This window comes from Neodiprion fabricii, chromosome 2 (assembly GCF_021155785.1).
Source record: "Neodiprion fabricii isolate iyNeoFabr1 chromosome 2, iyNeoFabr1.1, whole genome shotgun sequence".
Lineage (NCBI taxonomy): Eukaryota > Metazoa > Arthropoda > Insecta > Hymenoptera > Diprionidae > Neodiprion > Neodiprion fabricii.
In genome coordinates, this window is record NC_060240.1 from 32,323,625 (window position 1) to 32,338,852 (window position 15,228).

General features: G+C 38.1%; 1 protein-coding gene across 2 annotated transcripts in view; it reads left to right on the top strand.

Moving 5' to 3' along the window:
- The window catches only part of LOC124176132 (transcriptional coactivator yorkie-like), a 28,349-nt gene that overhangs the window by 6,032 nt on the left and 7,089 nt on the right, over nucleotides 1-15,228 (top strand). For both annotated transcript variants that reach the window (XM_046557005.1, XM_046557003.1), the window contains exons 3-4: nucleotides 14,668-14,894; nucleotides 14,978-15,153. In XM_046557005.1, coding sequence (XP_046412961.1) covers nucleotides 14,668-14,894; nucleotides 14,978-15,153 — 403 coding nt within the window. The remainder of the gene's footprint in view (nucleotides 1-14,667; nucleotides 14,895-14,977; nucleotides 15,154-15,228) is intronic.

Sequence of the window (15,228 nt, forward strand, 5' to 3'; positions counted from 1 at the left end):
ACACGGTATCGGGCTGCTTTTATCCTCTCATTCTTTCCTTCTTTCTTTCTCTCGCGAGAAGCAAGAGAGCTCGATGCATACGCGCTCGTGTGACGTTACAGTCATCTTCACGTGTGTATCATGCGCATATATACACGAGCACGTAGCGACGATGTACAAATGTACTGCGCAGAGTAGAGCAACCTGCCGATGGTCAGTCTCTGGCTAACTTCTATCCAGCTTCGAGGTTCTATCATCTACCTGCTGCGACCTCAACTTCCAACACACCGTCATTCTATGCTACTCCGTACCGTTCGTTCGTTCGTTCTTTCTTTCGTTGGGGGGTCCCTCCTGGCTGACTGGCTGGCCTCTGCACCTTTTTCTTCTTACTTAACCTACCCATACCTTTGCCTACCTACCTACCTGTATCCATCTCACCTGCGGACACTCGCCGTGCCCCGTCTTCCGTCTACCTGTTGCCTGAAGCTTCTTCTTACTTTGTTCTCCCCGTCCTTGAGGAATATCGTATTGTACCTATATACGTGTGTATACCTTATGCATCGTGACAATACATAAATATATACATTCCGTATACGAGCTGAATATAGTATACGTGTAGACGGTTGTTTTTTTTCTATGAATCAGGTTCAATGTTTGGCAAGTATTTTATACTGTAGCTGCGTTGTAAGGAGTGTTCCGATTTAGTTGAAGAGGACGACAATTGTTAACAACGTGAAACTATTTCTCGGTACTTGTATGAGAAGATATCTTTTTGTCGAAAATTACAGACTTTTTCTCCATTCGGCATTCGCTTATGGTTTGGCTACCATTTTGACGAAAACTGTATATGTACGGAGAAAAATAGCGAGAGGTATGTGACGAGTATGTTATGCGTAGAAATGTGTTGGTGGATAATTTACATCTGAAATACAACCAAGAGGGCAAAGACGAAGCAAAGGAAATATTAAGAAACAATAATTCTCTCGTTTATTATGTGTAAGACGTCGCTACACGTACAGCAGGTATTATACCTACTCTATAGAGGAATACCGAATTTTCGTCAACCGCTTGAGACTTGTATAACAGACAGTGTTGAGAAACGAATAATTTAATGAATCGAAAACTAAGATACCGAAAAGATTCCCGTTCTCGCGTCTCATATAAATAATTTATTATCGCGAGTCTCGACTTGGGTATACAGACTTGAGCAGCCAGCAAAGATATTCGGTAGATAATTATAATGATGAAAAATTACGACTTTTACCGATCACGATTCATAACACGACATAACTTGAGTAATTTTCCTTCTTTCTTTAACCGACGATTGAACATCGGTATATATTGAATAATAACAGCTATACCAAAGGGGGAAAAAAGAAAAAGGAAATTGCAGGAACCCCGGGGGTATTTGTGTGCACTTTACGCTCTGATTTCGTATCTTGATCTTATTGCGTCCAACTAACCCAACAACACGTATTACGAGAATGAAACCGAGGAATAAACACAAACTTCGAGATAAGAATTCCTTCCGGTCGCACGCTTCTTCGTAGGTTATACACGCTTACCTGTAACACGTTATGAAAAAACACACGGACGCACAGAGGCATTGACGGAGACGACGTAGTGCATAATGTGCAGCGTTTAGAGAGAGCGAGAGAGAGAGAGAGAGAGAGAGAAGATGGCCGACGTCGGTATGGAGAGCATTGAATTGCACCGTGTCTCGTATTACGGTTATAGGCGGCGTACAGTTTTAACACTGTCGTGAAATTTTATACTAAATAAATAAGCTGATAGCCAGCGTGTATTATACGCAGCGGTGGGTAGTACGTAGTTGGTGGTGGTGGTGGTATTGGGTATAGTTAGAAGAGAAGTCGTCGTCGCCGCTGCGAACCGTACGTATATTGTATTAACCCGTAGTCACATATGCGTACCGTACCGAGTCCCTTCCACTCGTAGCTCGCCCAAGTCTCTCTGGCAGAGACGACGAACTCACACTTCCGTACGATGCTCTCTCAAAACACTGTCCATTCATCGCTTGTATTCCGAGAATTTTCCTCTCTGAAACCACTCCGCTGTACATATTCACATTTTACATACGTACCCAGACGGTATACGTACACGTATAATTACGCGCGCACATGCTCACGCACACATTCTCTTCGCATGCTTACTATGTTATTGGCCACGGGATTCTTCGGACCTAACAAACTATAATAACCGCAATATCGCTGCAGCAAAGACGATGCGTTGTCACCGCAACGTTACAATCACGGTGCAATGTTTAAAACGCAGCCGATCTCTATTCTTCGTCATCTCCTTTTTCTTCTTCATTCGTCACTGTTAATTAATTAATCGATCAACGATGATATCGGACAGCCGCGTTTTTGTACGTCAACGAATCGATCGAGTCGTAAATTTTGTTTACAATGTGTACCAGTCCAATGTGTTTCAATTGTGTTTTTGGCAAAGTAGGTCTAACAATAAGCTGTAGTGTAGGCACATGCATGCGTGTACGTGTAACGCGATTAAGATTGCAATCCGCGGGTATGGCAAAATCGGCGGTGGTAATCTTCCTCGTCGTCTGTACAATAACGCCGAGTTGTTCTCTCTCTCTTTTTTTTTTTTTTCTTAATTTTTGCTTCATAGTATTTTAAATTTATTCTATGCGTACTTGTCTTATTCCACTCTATTATCATTCTATTTTTCTGTATAACTTCATACTTCTACATTCGGTGTTACTTCTTGTTATTTCTTGTTACAGCTTTCTATGTGTCCATAATTCTTGTCCAAAATTGCCATTGGCAAAATAAATCTTACCTATCTATTTATCTATCTATCTATCTATCTCTCTATGTACTCGACGAGGCAACTGCATACGTTAACATACTACTTCTTTCTCATGCATACACCATATGAATATTTCCAGGAGATTCCCTTGTCGCAATTATCTATACTTACAATGTACATACGTAGAGTACCTAAATTACTCTACCCGTATCGTGCATATAAGTATATCTCGATGCAATAAACGACAAATAAATATACTTACACATAACATATACACGCGGTTTCCGAGAAATGTGAGAACCTATCGGTGGCTATATCGAGCGATTACCGGGACGGTACACCGCGACTCTTACGCATAATTGTACGTACGTACACCCCATTCTCATCATTATCGAACAGTTCACTTCCGAAATCTGTTGGTCAATGAAGGCATAGTTGTATCGGAAGATGGAAAAAAATTATATGGAAAAAAAAACAATCAAAAAAAAATAAAAATAAAAAACGAACAAAGAAAAAGGAAACGTTCAATTTCAATTAGCGGCGATATTGAATTGGGATCGGAAAAAAAGAAGAAAAAAAAACGTAGCGTCTCGCAGTTTGTCGATTCTGCTAATAGGACGGCTCTCCTTATTCTCGGAGTATAATATAACGGTCGTCACATCCAGTCAGCGAGGTTCGGGGTCGAGCGCCTCCGTCCGTCCTTTCCATCCGTGCATTGGTGTGCAGGTTGTCAACTTCGAATCATCGTGTCGCTGTTTCAAAGCTCTGATTGTGAGCGAACTGGCCTAGAGTTTTTCGTATACATTAATTAAGTAATTGATTCGTTTTTATGCTAATATGCGATCTTCTTCTTCTTCTTCTTCTCTTATTTTCTTTTGCGCTTGTATAGGTATGATGTATAAAATATACATGTATATTTAGTATTTATATTGCGGATCGGAAAATAATTAAGCGTAACCAGTCGGTGACTGTCAGTATTCGGTTTAATGTATAATACACATGTAAAAAAACCTGTCCGGAATCATTCGAAGATAGTGTTTTTATCTTATTCGGTAATTTATTTTTTCTCGTTTTTATTTCACTCATTTCTTACGTTCTAACATATTTTCCTATACGTACGTGTATACATGTACACGCCACTGATATCAGAGTAAAGGTCAGTGAATTAAAATTAAAAACTTGTACAAAGTACAAGGTAATCCTATCTCAAGGTGTTTCGAAATGTGTGTGTGGGTGTTTATATATGTGTTTAATACTTGTATAAATATATCGCTTCAGCGTTGACTATAAGTAAGTTTGTCACAATACATCACTGAGACGTCGTATATGCGAAAAACGTGATAGTTGAACGTGTTATGAGATTTTTTTTCTTCAATTATCGAACAGTAAAGTGGTTTTGAAATCGATCAAATTCAGTTCAAACATTCGTCTTTTTCTCCGTACATCGGTATAGTAGAAAAAAGTCAGTGGTAACAAAGCTATCGTTCTTTATCCGTATATCAGGTACATAACGACGTTTCTACATTTTTAATATTGAATATTCCAAGTAAAACAAGAAGAATAAAAACAAAAAAACAATAAACGACCTATACAAGAAACAATTTATGTGTGTTTTTCGGTTAAAAACGTCTATTGAGAAAAATCAACGCGTATATAACATACATAGGTATGGGAAGATAGATAGTAAAGCACTTTGGACGACACGGTGGCGAGAGAGCGCGGATGGATACCCCGTATTTCTAATATCACCGTACGCGCATGTTTCGTAGATACATATATGTATAATGCCATGTACGCACGCACGTGTCTACACACGTAGTTTTTAGTCAGTGCTGAAGAGAGCGGTTGGCTGGGATGTAGCGGGAGGTGATCAAGCGAAGAGGGGGGGGGGGGGGAGGGGCAAGAGAACGGGAGAGAAAGAAAGAAGAGGGAGAAGAGAGCATGTGGATACGTATAATTGGTGCAATTGATACAACTGGGTAATTTTAGACGGTGTTACTGTACGTTTATAAATAGAATCCCGACTATTTCTGGCCAACTGAAAAAAGGGAAAGAGAGAGAGAGAAAAAGCTACTTACATTGGTATACTTTGGTTAACAAACAAAGGATATCACACCACGGTTCGGGTATTTTAACTTTATGATATTGTTTTTCTTATTCGAGGTAGTTATTTTTATTTATTATGCGTACGTGTATATAATTTACCCGTCCTTTTTTTTTTTTTAATCGTTTTTCCTCTATTTCCTTATTTTCTCGCTTTCAAGTGCCTGGAAGTTTTCACTAAATTTCTTTCACTCGAATATCTCTATTCCTTTGTCAAGCTTTCGCACCTCTTACTGTTTGCTTTGTATAACTATTCTATTTGTACTTGGATCGTTTTGTTGCACGACCGTCTCTCATGAAACGATCACACATAATATTTTACGCACAATGAGTAAATATTATTACCGATTGAGAAGAAAAAAAGCGAAGCGAAAAAGTGGGTAAGAACAGATTATACACTAGATGTGCAAAAGTATAGGTACGTGAGTGCATATCGTTACATGTAACAATGAGTTGTAACAACAGTATGTACAACCGATCTTCTTATACCTCCAGTTTAATAATACACACCGGTTTAAATTTGACGCCGTGGCGTATGCAATTAACAATAACGTCCCAGTTTAACGATAATTTAACTACTTTTCGTTCGTCCGGAACGCGCACGTACGAAGACGCTCGGCCTCGTTGAATAGATTCCTACGTTGTACGTAATATCCGAAGACGTATATGAGGTACATAATACTCACCCTGCAGAGAGGCATCGAGAAGTTCTTTGATTCAAGGTGTGATGTAGCCATATTATACACCCAGTCAATTATCTTGATAATAATTTTTTCCAACCACATACGTACATATATATTACATTCTTGTAAGTATGTAACATATACACATCGAATTCTTTTAATCGTTTCGAGGCTAATTATATACCTGCATGTATTGTTTTTTTGTTTTTTTTTTTCGATTGTAATTCTGTATCGAACATCTCTGTTATTGCACACCTACGATCACTGTTCGTTTTTAGAACAATCATATATTTTTGTAACGTCGTGTGTTTAAATTTTCTCGTGATACCTCCCCCACACATATCATATATCGCTGTTCGTTTTACGTGAAAAATAAGAGAAAAATAGATCGACTGTTTAATATACGCAGAAGTACGTACAGGGTTGTGTGAAATTGTCCGCCGGAAAAAATCTGATTTTGGGGAATATTCAATTATTATTATTATATATATATATATTTTTTTTTTCATATCCCGACACCTGTTGCACGTACGACGCGTTGATATGTACAACACAGAGTACACGAAGTCTGTATGTGTGTGTGTGTGTGTGCGCGCGATAAACATTTCTCCGTGCTGCTGCAGGCTTCTTATCTGTATAACCTACGTGTATATGTATACAACAATATGCAGTAAACATAACGTGGGCGCTGTATAAGAGAGTGCAGGTTTTGAAAATGTTTGAAACTTATTCTAACGGTAAATCGTGCGATATCTCGTTTAAACCTTGTACATACGTTACATTATACATATGCATACATACGTATAAACACATATAGGTATATGCAGCAGCAGAATTTCCATGAGACAAATCTCATTAAGTCGCAAGTGCGATTGTGCGGCTTGTAACATAGCTATATGTATACCTACGCTAATTACCTCGCGTTATAATGGAATATCGTCTTGAGTGTATATTATACATTTAACATGTATATCATGCCCGCCGCCTGTCTGCCAGGTAGTAAAATTACCGTTTCTGGCAAACAGGCTGGACGAATTACAATGTAATACCGTAAATGTAAGAAACGTTCTATTCGTTCGTAGGTATGTAACGCGTGTATAAGACACATGATTTTTATGTATATCACTTGCATGCATGCCCTATATATGACACGCTGCAGCTGTAAAACGTGTTTTATTGTAATAACCGCGCCGCGTGACTCGTGTCAGTGGGGATAGATGTACATGTAATATAATAATGGAGAGGAGAATCCTCCTTGTAAGTTCGAGTGAAAGTAAAGATCGCTGATTTGCAACAATGGCTGACGTTATATACCGTGTATAATGTAAGTATGCAACGGCGTTGGTGCATGCGGCACAATTATACCTACGCCCTGCATAAACCTGCGTTTCTTATACCTTCCGACACGTCGAATATCTCAGCATTTTTCATAAATATTCTTCAATTTTACCCGTTGTAAGGTTAAATTATTTCGATATCCTGGAACGACTTTTCGGATTATTATTACGGCTTCAACTGGTCATAATTGATTTAGGATCAGGCGTGATTGACCGGGCGGATGAGAAAAATACCAATCACAGTAGTACCTCTGAAATCTATCAATTGTTATTTAAAATTCTGGCCACGACTGACCGGCTATTCTAATAACACTTGGTACAGGAATATCGAAAATATGTAGGTACGCGCGTAACGTAAATGAGAGTGGGATCCATACGATCGTTGAGAAACAGGAGACGAGGATCGAGAAGTCGATATTCGTGTGCAACATCCTGTGATCACCGTCTCGTCTCGCCTTGCGTCGGCATTCGATACCATTTCACGATATATGTATACTTACTCGTATGCACTCGGATGGTTCGTTCATGCGCAGCATCACCGAGGAACAATACTTTATGTGCTCTACGTAGTACGTACATACAGAGTATGGACGTAACGTATTGCCAACGGAATTTTTTTTTTTTCCTTTTTGGAACGAAGTTCCTTATCGCTCGTTCACCGTAGGGGCTAGGCGGAAAAAAACGACACCAAAAAACCGACACTTTTTTTTTTTTATTTTCGACCCCCGCCACTTATATTGTACAGTCACTGTACCGATGTATACGTCACTCCGTGTATAAATATCGGAACCGGAAATAGAAGAAGGAAAAATAAGGTATCGAAATACGAACAGGAGTATATTTCACTTTTTTTTATTTATTTATTTTTTACTTTTTTTTTTGCAATGTCAATCTCACGTGTTACGATTTGTTTATTGTTACGGACTATGCGATTCTTTAAGCAAAATTTGTATGGCAAGAAGTAGATTAACGTTCTTCTGTATAATACAAATATATTTATTGATATATATTGATATTTAATCACCTAACCAAGTTATTAAAAAAAATAAAATAAAGGAAAAGAAAATGTGTAGTATCGGCGAGTGAAGAAGGACGAAAAAACATGTAATCGAGAAAGAAATTTCAGCAATTGCGTAACGGTATACTTCGAAGCGTTTAATGATGTAAAATTTATCTCGATGCTCGTTAGTTCTTCGGTTTCTATTTAATTTTTGAGGAATTGTGTTTTTTTCTCTATTCTCACGTGGAGAATGAAAGCATTAATAAACATGCAGTTCTCAATTTATTCGAAACACATTAAACGTGTATAATCGATTGATGTTCATGACTTACAGGTACTCTATGATAATAATATGTATATTATAGAATAATATAATATAATAACGATAACTACAGGGAACAAATATCGTGACGTAACCACACATACGTGTTATATTATTACATTACGCATGTAATACACATCGGTATCGGTATGGCTATTGTGTATCTAATGATTGTTGTTATCGTTGTTATTGTATACTTGTACGCAGATTACGTTGCGTGTACATACAATCGAGTTGATGGTATAACCGAGTGAGAGATAACAACGAATGATTAAGTCACTGTTATTACGGACATGTTTATCTAAATAACTATACGCATGTACATACCTCGTGTACTTACCTGTGTATGGTATCCTTTTACTATTAGGAGCACAATAATCCACAATAATTGAAACTGATAAACCCACCAATAAACATAGTATAATAGCCGTACTATGTATGCTGTATATCATCGTACATCAAACGCTTAATGAGATCGGTTTTGACCGAGTCATGGCTGTTTTTTTTTTTTTTTTTTTTTGGCCGAAGAATCGGCGCACAAATTTTACCCTCTGTAATACTTGATGTACTTTTTGTTTTCTTACAATTAATGGTAATTCAATTACACGGGGAATTCGCTAAATTTACCGCCATCGAGAAAGAACAACGAGGTGTATGTATATATATAATACACGAGTTATCTATAACGGCGTACGTGTTTGAAGATATAAAAAAATATACAGTTTTTACCTATTAATATTTCCGAGAATATGTAATATTTATGTGTAAAGTGTATATAACCTACCCTTGTTTGATTCTTCCTGGAGACGTATGTTTTTCTCACCAAGTAACAATAAATTGTTTCAAACGACAAATTTCCATTTTTCTCCAATTGTATAATTATAGGGTCGTACCATAGACGTTGCGAAGATGCAGATCAACGATCTATAATTAGGACAGACAGACACGTACAAGGTACATTACGATATCCGGAAACGGTAACTCTACCTCAACCGTGTAGAATAATTATTTGTGAATTGTTCAAGCATATGTTAGTGAACATATAGCAGCGTTCCAGGGTCGAATAAATGCCATGAAGCAAAGACCTTGAACGTATCCTATAAATCTGTGAGCGTGTGTGCCACGTGTAATTGGCTGCAAAATGTCGTAAAAGTTTCCTCTTTTTTTCCTCTCTCTTTGCCTTCTTTAAGCAAAATCAAGCCGGATATATAAAAAAAAGATAAAGAAAAAAGAGTAAAAAGATGGAAGAAAAAAAAATCAATGTCACACACGGGTATAATAAACCAGCTCGCATGCATACGCAACGTAGGTATGTCGCAATCCAGTACGTCGACATATCGCGTAATTCTTGATACGCTTCTAATATGTACGAATATAATGTGATTCAGGTACATGAAACGAACGATCGATCATTGTTGAGACACCCTGCATGTATTATTGCCTGTGTAACTATTGAAATTGGCATCCGTTGCACCGCAGCGACAGCTTTGGGATTTTTTTTTTTTTGTTTACAGCTGTTGTTGAAATTTTTATTGCACTCCTTAGAGAGAGCGTGTGATGAGGCATCGATGTACAATGTAGGTACGGTATAGGTATGTGAAACTATACATATAAAGATATGTAAATGTTGCGGATCAGTTTGGCCGGCATAATAATACAATAATTATTGCAGAGCGATTAAAAGATCGTAATATAGGTAGGTATACTGCATCTATTCGAATGCACCATTTCTATATTTATCATTACCGTTCACGTCATCGTTTTCTCGAGTATATATATTTACCCGCTAATCGTAAGAGCCTTACAGAACGTTGTTTGTTATCTACCGATTATGGATGTTTCCACCGTGTTATATCTGTTTACTGCATATTGCGCGCAGCGCAACCTCTCGTATTTACATACGCGAGGGCAGCTTGTTTGGGCTGAAAAGTGAATAATTAGAGATATGGGTAACGCGTGAATTATTTCTAGTCCCTCTTCTATTTAATTTGTCTAATCGAACGATTCGATCTTAATGTCACGTCGAAAAACCTTCTTCCCTTATTGTTCGATACTCCGAGATGCTTTAGGATTTTTACTAATCTTGGGTGTACCTATAAAGACAGAGATAGAGAGAGAGTGAAGAAAAAAATGAATTGAATTTTATTGTTGTACGTACGGTACACGTATTGTAATAAAATGAACACAAAAAGTATCGAGGCTTACAATAAATATACACGTATAGATATCAATTCCTAGGATTGTTGACAAGCGAAAATTATTACGGAGAAAATCCATTAATTTTATTTTGACTCACATCATTCGACACGCGGTTATTTCTGATTCCCTCGGATCGTTTCGATCTCGATTGCGAAATATCACGTGCCTATGGTATAACAGTGAGTCCCTACGTATACCAACGATACAGGTGATCGCCGACACCTCTTACAGGTATCTCACTGATTCATCGTCGGAATACGTTGTTTTTACCCGCGATACGTATAACGAACGGCATAAATGTGACTGTATGAATTTTGGCGCGGTGATCAATCAACGTGATGCTGCTGTGCGTTTCGTCGCGTTCGGAGAATCAATTATGACAAGCTGTTCTTACCCGAAAGCATTTTGGCAATTCTACGTTTTGCTTTGCTGTATATATTCATTCCGAGGATTTTATTATTGTTTGCTTTTCCATATTTTAACTTTTATACTACATCTCACCTTTTCCCATATAGTATTATTTTGGAAATTCTATATCGAAACCCTTCTATCTTTTATTATCTATACCATACATTTTTATTCCGAACCACAACGAAGGTGTGCGAATCGTTCCACCGTTCTGTTACCAGCGAGTTACGTTAACAATTTCTACAAGAAAATTGCGTGAAATTTACGATTCGAGGGGGTTGCATGGTGTAGGTGGACGTTGCACCGTGACGACAATGTTTCCCCCCTACGCGCTAAATATGCGATAGAAGAGAGAGAGAGAGAGAAAGAGAAAGAGGGTGAGGAAGAGGGAGAGAGGAGACGCGGTGTATAACGCTCTCCTCTCGCCTCTTTCAAAATATATCCGTGAGTTCATTCATTGATGCGGGAAAATCTCGCTTCAACGGCCCACGTTCATATTACCCTCTCTGCGCTATGTATTGTCGTATTTATGCCTCCTCGCGTAGAACCTCTATATGTATATAAGTACGTCCCCTCTAAAACGCACACCTTTACACATGTGCATAAATATAACGTTACACGTAGGTACGCGTGTTTCCTTTTTTTTTTTTTATACGCAGCTCGAAAAAAACGTTGCACGATATGCAGCAGCGCTCCTCCACCTCCACTTCCACCTCCCCGTTCAGTTTTTTCCTTTTTTTGGTTTTTTTTTCTTGTTTTTTTTTTTCGTTTGCTATACCCGTGTGTGTTATATTTTCAATGCGTAGTTCGTTTACTTTCGTACATAGATGGATATACATGATATCCGTAAGCATTGTATACGACGCACATTTCTAGATGCGTGCACACGCGTATACATGTGCCTACATACCTACATACATATGTGCGTATGACCGGAAACGACTATGTAAAAGCTGCTCGCAGATTCCACACGTTCACGTTATTATAATACGTGCGTACCTACGTCGTTATATTGGGATTGCGTAATTCAGCCTAATAAACTGACAGATTGCCTGTGATGATTCTGCTACGCCTGTAAAGAAATAGTTAAGATTCGTTTATTCATACATAGCAAATGAAAATTCGTCCCTGTTGCCTGCTAAATTTATTTACAAACACAATGTTAACTTTCCTCTTTCTCCCCTGCAGTTTCACGCAACTGCGGAGGTTCAATTACATATCGGTTGTATTTCCGGTTTTAATCTACATCTCCGAGTCTGTAATAATTAAAAAGGAATTAACAATTGATCACAAATATTATGGCAGTTTTCTCACCTGTTTTTTCCCTAATTCTTCTCCGGAGTGTTAACGATACTTCGTATATTACGGCGTGACCACCTAGGTTAAAAATCGGACCTTAGATACTCCGTTTTAACTTTAACGCGAATCTTTAGGATCGAGTCGCGCGTTGATTTTACCGATAAATGAGGGGAATGAGAGGAAGAAGAGAGAGAAAGGAGGTGGAGATGGAGAAGAAGAAGTGCGCGGTTCTTTCGTAAGGAAAATCGGGCGTAGAGGAACTCTGAGGTACCGTGGTAGCTACGTGTGTCTATTTACGAGTTGTCCGGCGCCGTGATGTCCGGGGTAAAAATACACCGCATATGCCACACACAGAACCCTCTCTGTGCCGTTCTCTACTCGCTTTTTGGAATCTTGCCAACCGCACGGAGAATACCCCCGTGGTTTTCTTGGACTGCTTTCGAAATGGTGCAACGGTATATAATCCCCTCGAACTTTAACCAATTGGAACTAGGAGAAGCGCTGGTTGTATTGGTGGACCTTTCGAGTCGGACGCACGACGTTATCGCGGTGAATAATGCACGATTCCACTACATGGATTCGTTTCGATCCTCGAGCTGACGCCGATTTTTGTTTTGAAACTTGACAAATTAATTGGGAATAAATATAGAATCGGTAATGTCGTGTCGCATTGTTATCGTCTTGTTGAAAATTTAACGTAACTGGACTATTTTCACATTTACGGTAAATAATGGTGATAACGATTTTCCAATGAAAGTTTCAACTTTCTAAAGCTAATTTTATTTCGCTTGAAATTTTCGAACTGTACGCCTATAACGGAATCGTGAAATTTCAATTCGAAAACCTAAAAGTAGCCTGCGGAATTCTTGATTTTAACGTCGTAAGTCGCTTGTTTGAGATATATGGTCAAAGTTTTCAGGTTATACATTTTCGAATTATAGAGTTGAATTATATGGATCTCTTTGCATGCGGGTAAACAATACGGCGCCAGTCTTCTCTTCAGTCTCTTCTCTTTTTCTCCCTCTCACCCTCAATAAAAGGCAAGAATTTATTTGAGACTTTTAAATCAGCATCGTATATTTACGACACGGGTATATAGAAACGTAGAGAGGCAGCTTCTTCGTCGAATTCGTTAAGAAAACAAGCGACGACGTAAAGACGGTTTTTATTTTTGTTATACGATGCGGTTTTCTTTTTATCTGTTATTGTTTATTTATTAATTTATTTATTTTTTTTAAATTCACAATACAACTTTTTCTATTGTTATCTATCACACTTTACCTTATTTATGCATAAATTTTTAATTCTCAAAATCGTTTCCTCGAATGTGGCGCACGTAGACGGTGTCAGTTGCCACAATCGAGGGAGCACGATGAATGGTGGTGAAGAGAGACCGGTCGCTTTATGCCGGAAGTCAAAGAATGTCGTATTTAAATACACTTCATTGTTAGATACTTTCAAAACCCGCTCCGCTGTTGCTGTTGCTGCTGTTGCTGCTGTTGCTGCTGCAACACACACGCCTTTTCCCTATTTCATTCAATGCGATTATACACACGCGAGGATTCCCCAAGTTAATCATAGCCTGTACGTACGGTAATGTGAAAGGTTAAACTTGGTTTGATTTACAAATAAAAAATCCAAGTCGTCGCTTTTGTCGTAATTTTTTCTTTATTTTCCGTCTTTCTTACTTCCTTTCGTCGTTTCTCCGTTTCTTTTGTCAATTTATCGTTCGCCTTTTCCTCGTACAACACATTACTTATATGTATATTATGTCAAATTAAACATTGACGAAGATATTGATTAAGGAAATTCTCTGCAGGGATTGACACATAATCTTTGATAATCGTAATTTTTCACAATAAAATACTTTGTGGTTACGGTATAATGTGTAGAAGATGGCGAGAGTCGTAACTTTTATGTTTACATGCACAATAATTGATTCTAATATTAAATATACACGTATACGCATACATGCATTCACACACACACACACACGCACACAAACACATCTGAGAAAATGTTATATGTAATACAAGAGCCGTCTGAGATATGACGTATATAACTTACTTATTAATAGATTCACGAGTCATAATTTAAGTAATATGTTCAAAGAGTTTGCCTCTACAGAATGTCTATAAGTATCCCGCAATGTGGCATTGCTGTTATGTCGAAAAAACAGAAGTAGGATGTTTGGTGTGCCTGATCCATCAATGAAATTAATCGTAATCTTTCTCATGCTATAATCTGACTTTCTATGTAGTCCATCTTCAAGAAATGTACCAAGTCCCTCTGCTGTCGTAGAGAAATTTATCAACTTTTCCCTCAATTTCGAATTTTTAAATCTCCAACTAGTGAAAATGTTTAACATTTTTCCATGAAACTGATAATTACCTGTCAGACGTAAAATTTTCAATTAAGAAAGTTGTCAAAAAAAGTTTGAAGAATTCGAAATAAATAATTATTTATTTCTTTTTTTCTGATCGTGAGGTAAAATCGAGATAACAAAAAATGGTAAAAATTTTTCAGTGTACCTTAATTTTTTTGTTACAGTCACATGACACGAACTACGACATGGGAAGATCCTAGAAAAACAGCAGCAGCTGCCAGCGTAGCAGCTGTAGCTGCTGCAGTGGAAAGTGGTACCAAAAACTCTAGTGCGGCAACAAGTTCGCTTGGACCTTTACCTGACGGATGGGAACAAGCAAGAACTCCAGAGGGCGAAATATACTTTATCAATCATCAAACGCGTACGACCTCCTGGTTTGATCCACGAATTCGTAAGTCAACTGTCCAGTAACTTTGTTCAAAGAAATTTCAATATCGATGCATGATCTGAATTGTTTCTGCTTTTCTTTCGCAGCGACACATTTGCAGCGCGCTCCTACATCTGGCGCTATGCTTCCCCAAACGTGGCTGCAGCAACCTGGCGCAGCAACAATACAAAGTAGTCAAACGATTCAGGCTTGTCAACGTCTTCATTCCCTTCAATTAGAACGAGAACGTTTGAAACAGCGTCAGCAAGAAATAATGAGACAGGTATACTGAGTTCCACAAGATTGATTAATTGCCAAATTGGCTAATTCGTCATTTTTGAATTCTGAGTAGTTGAAG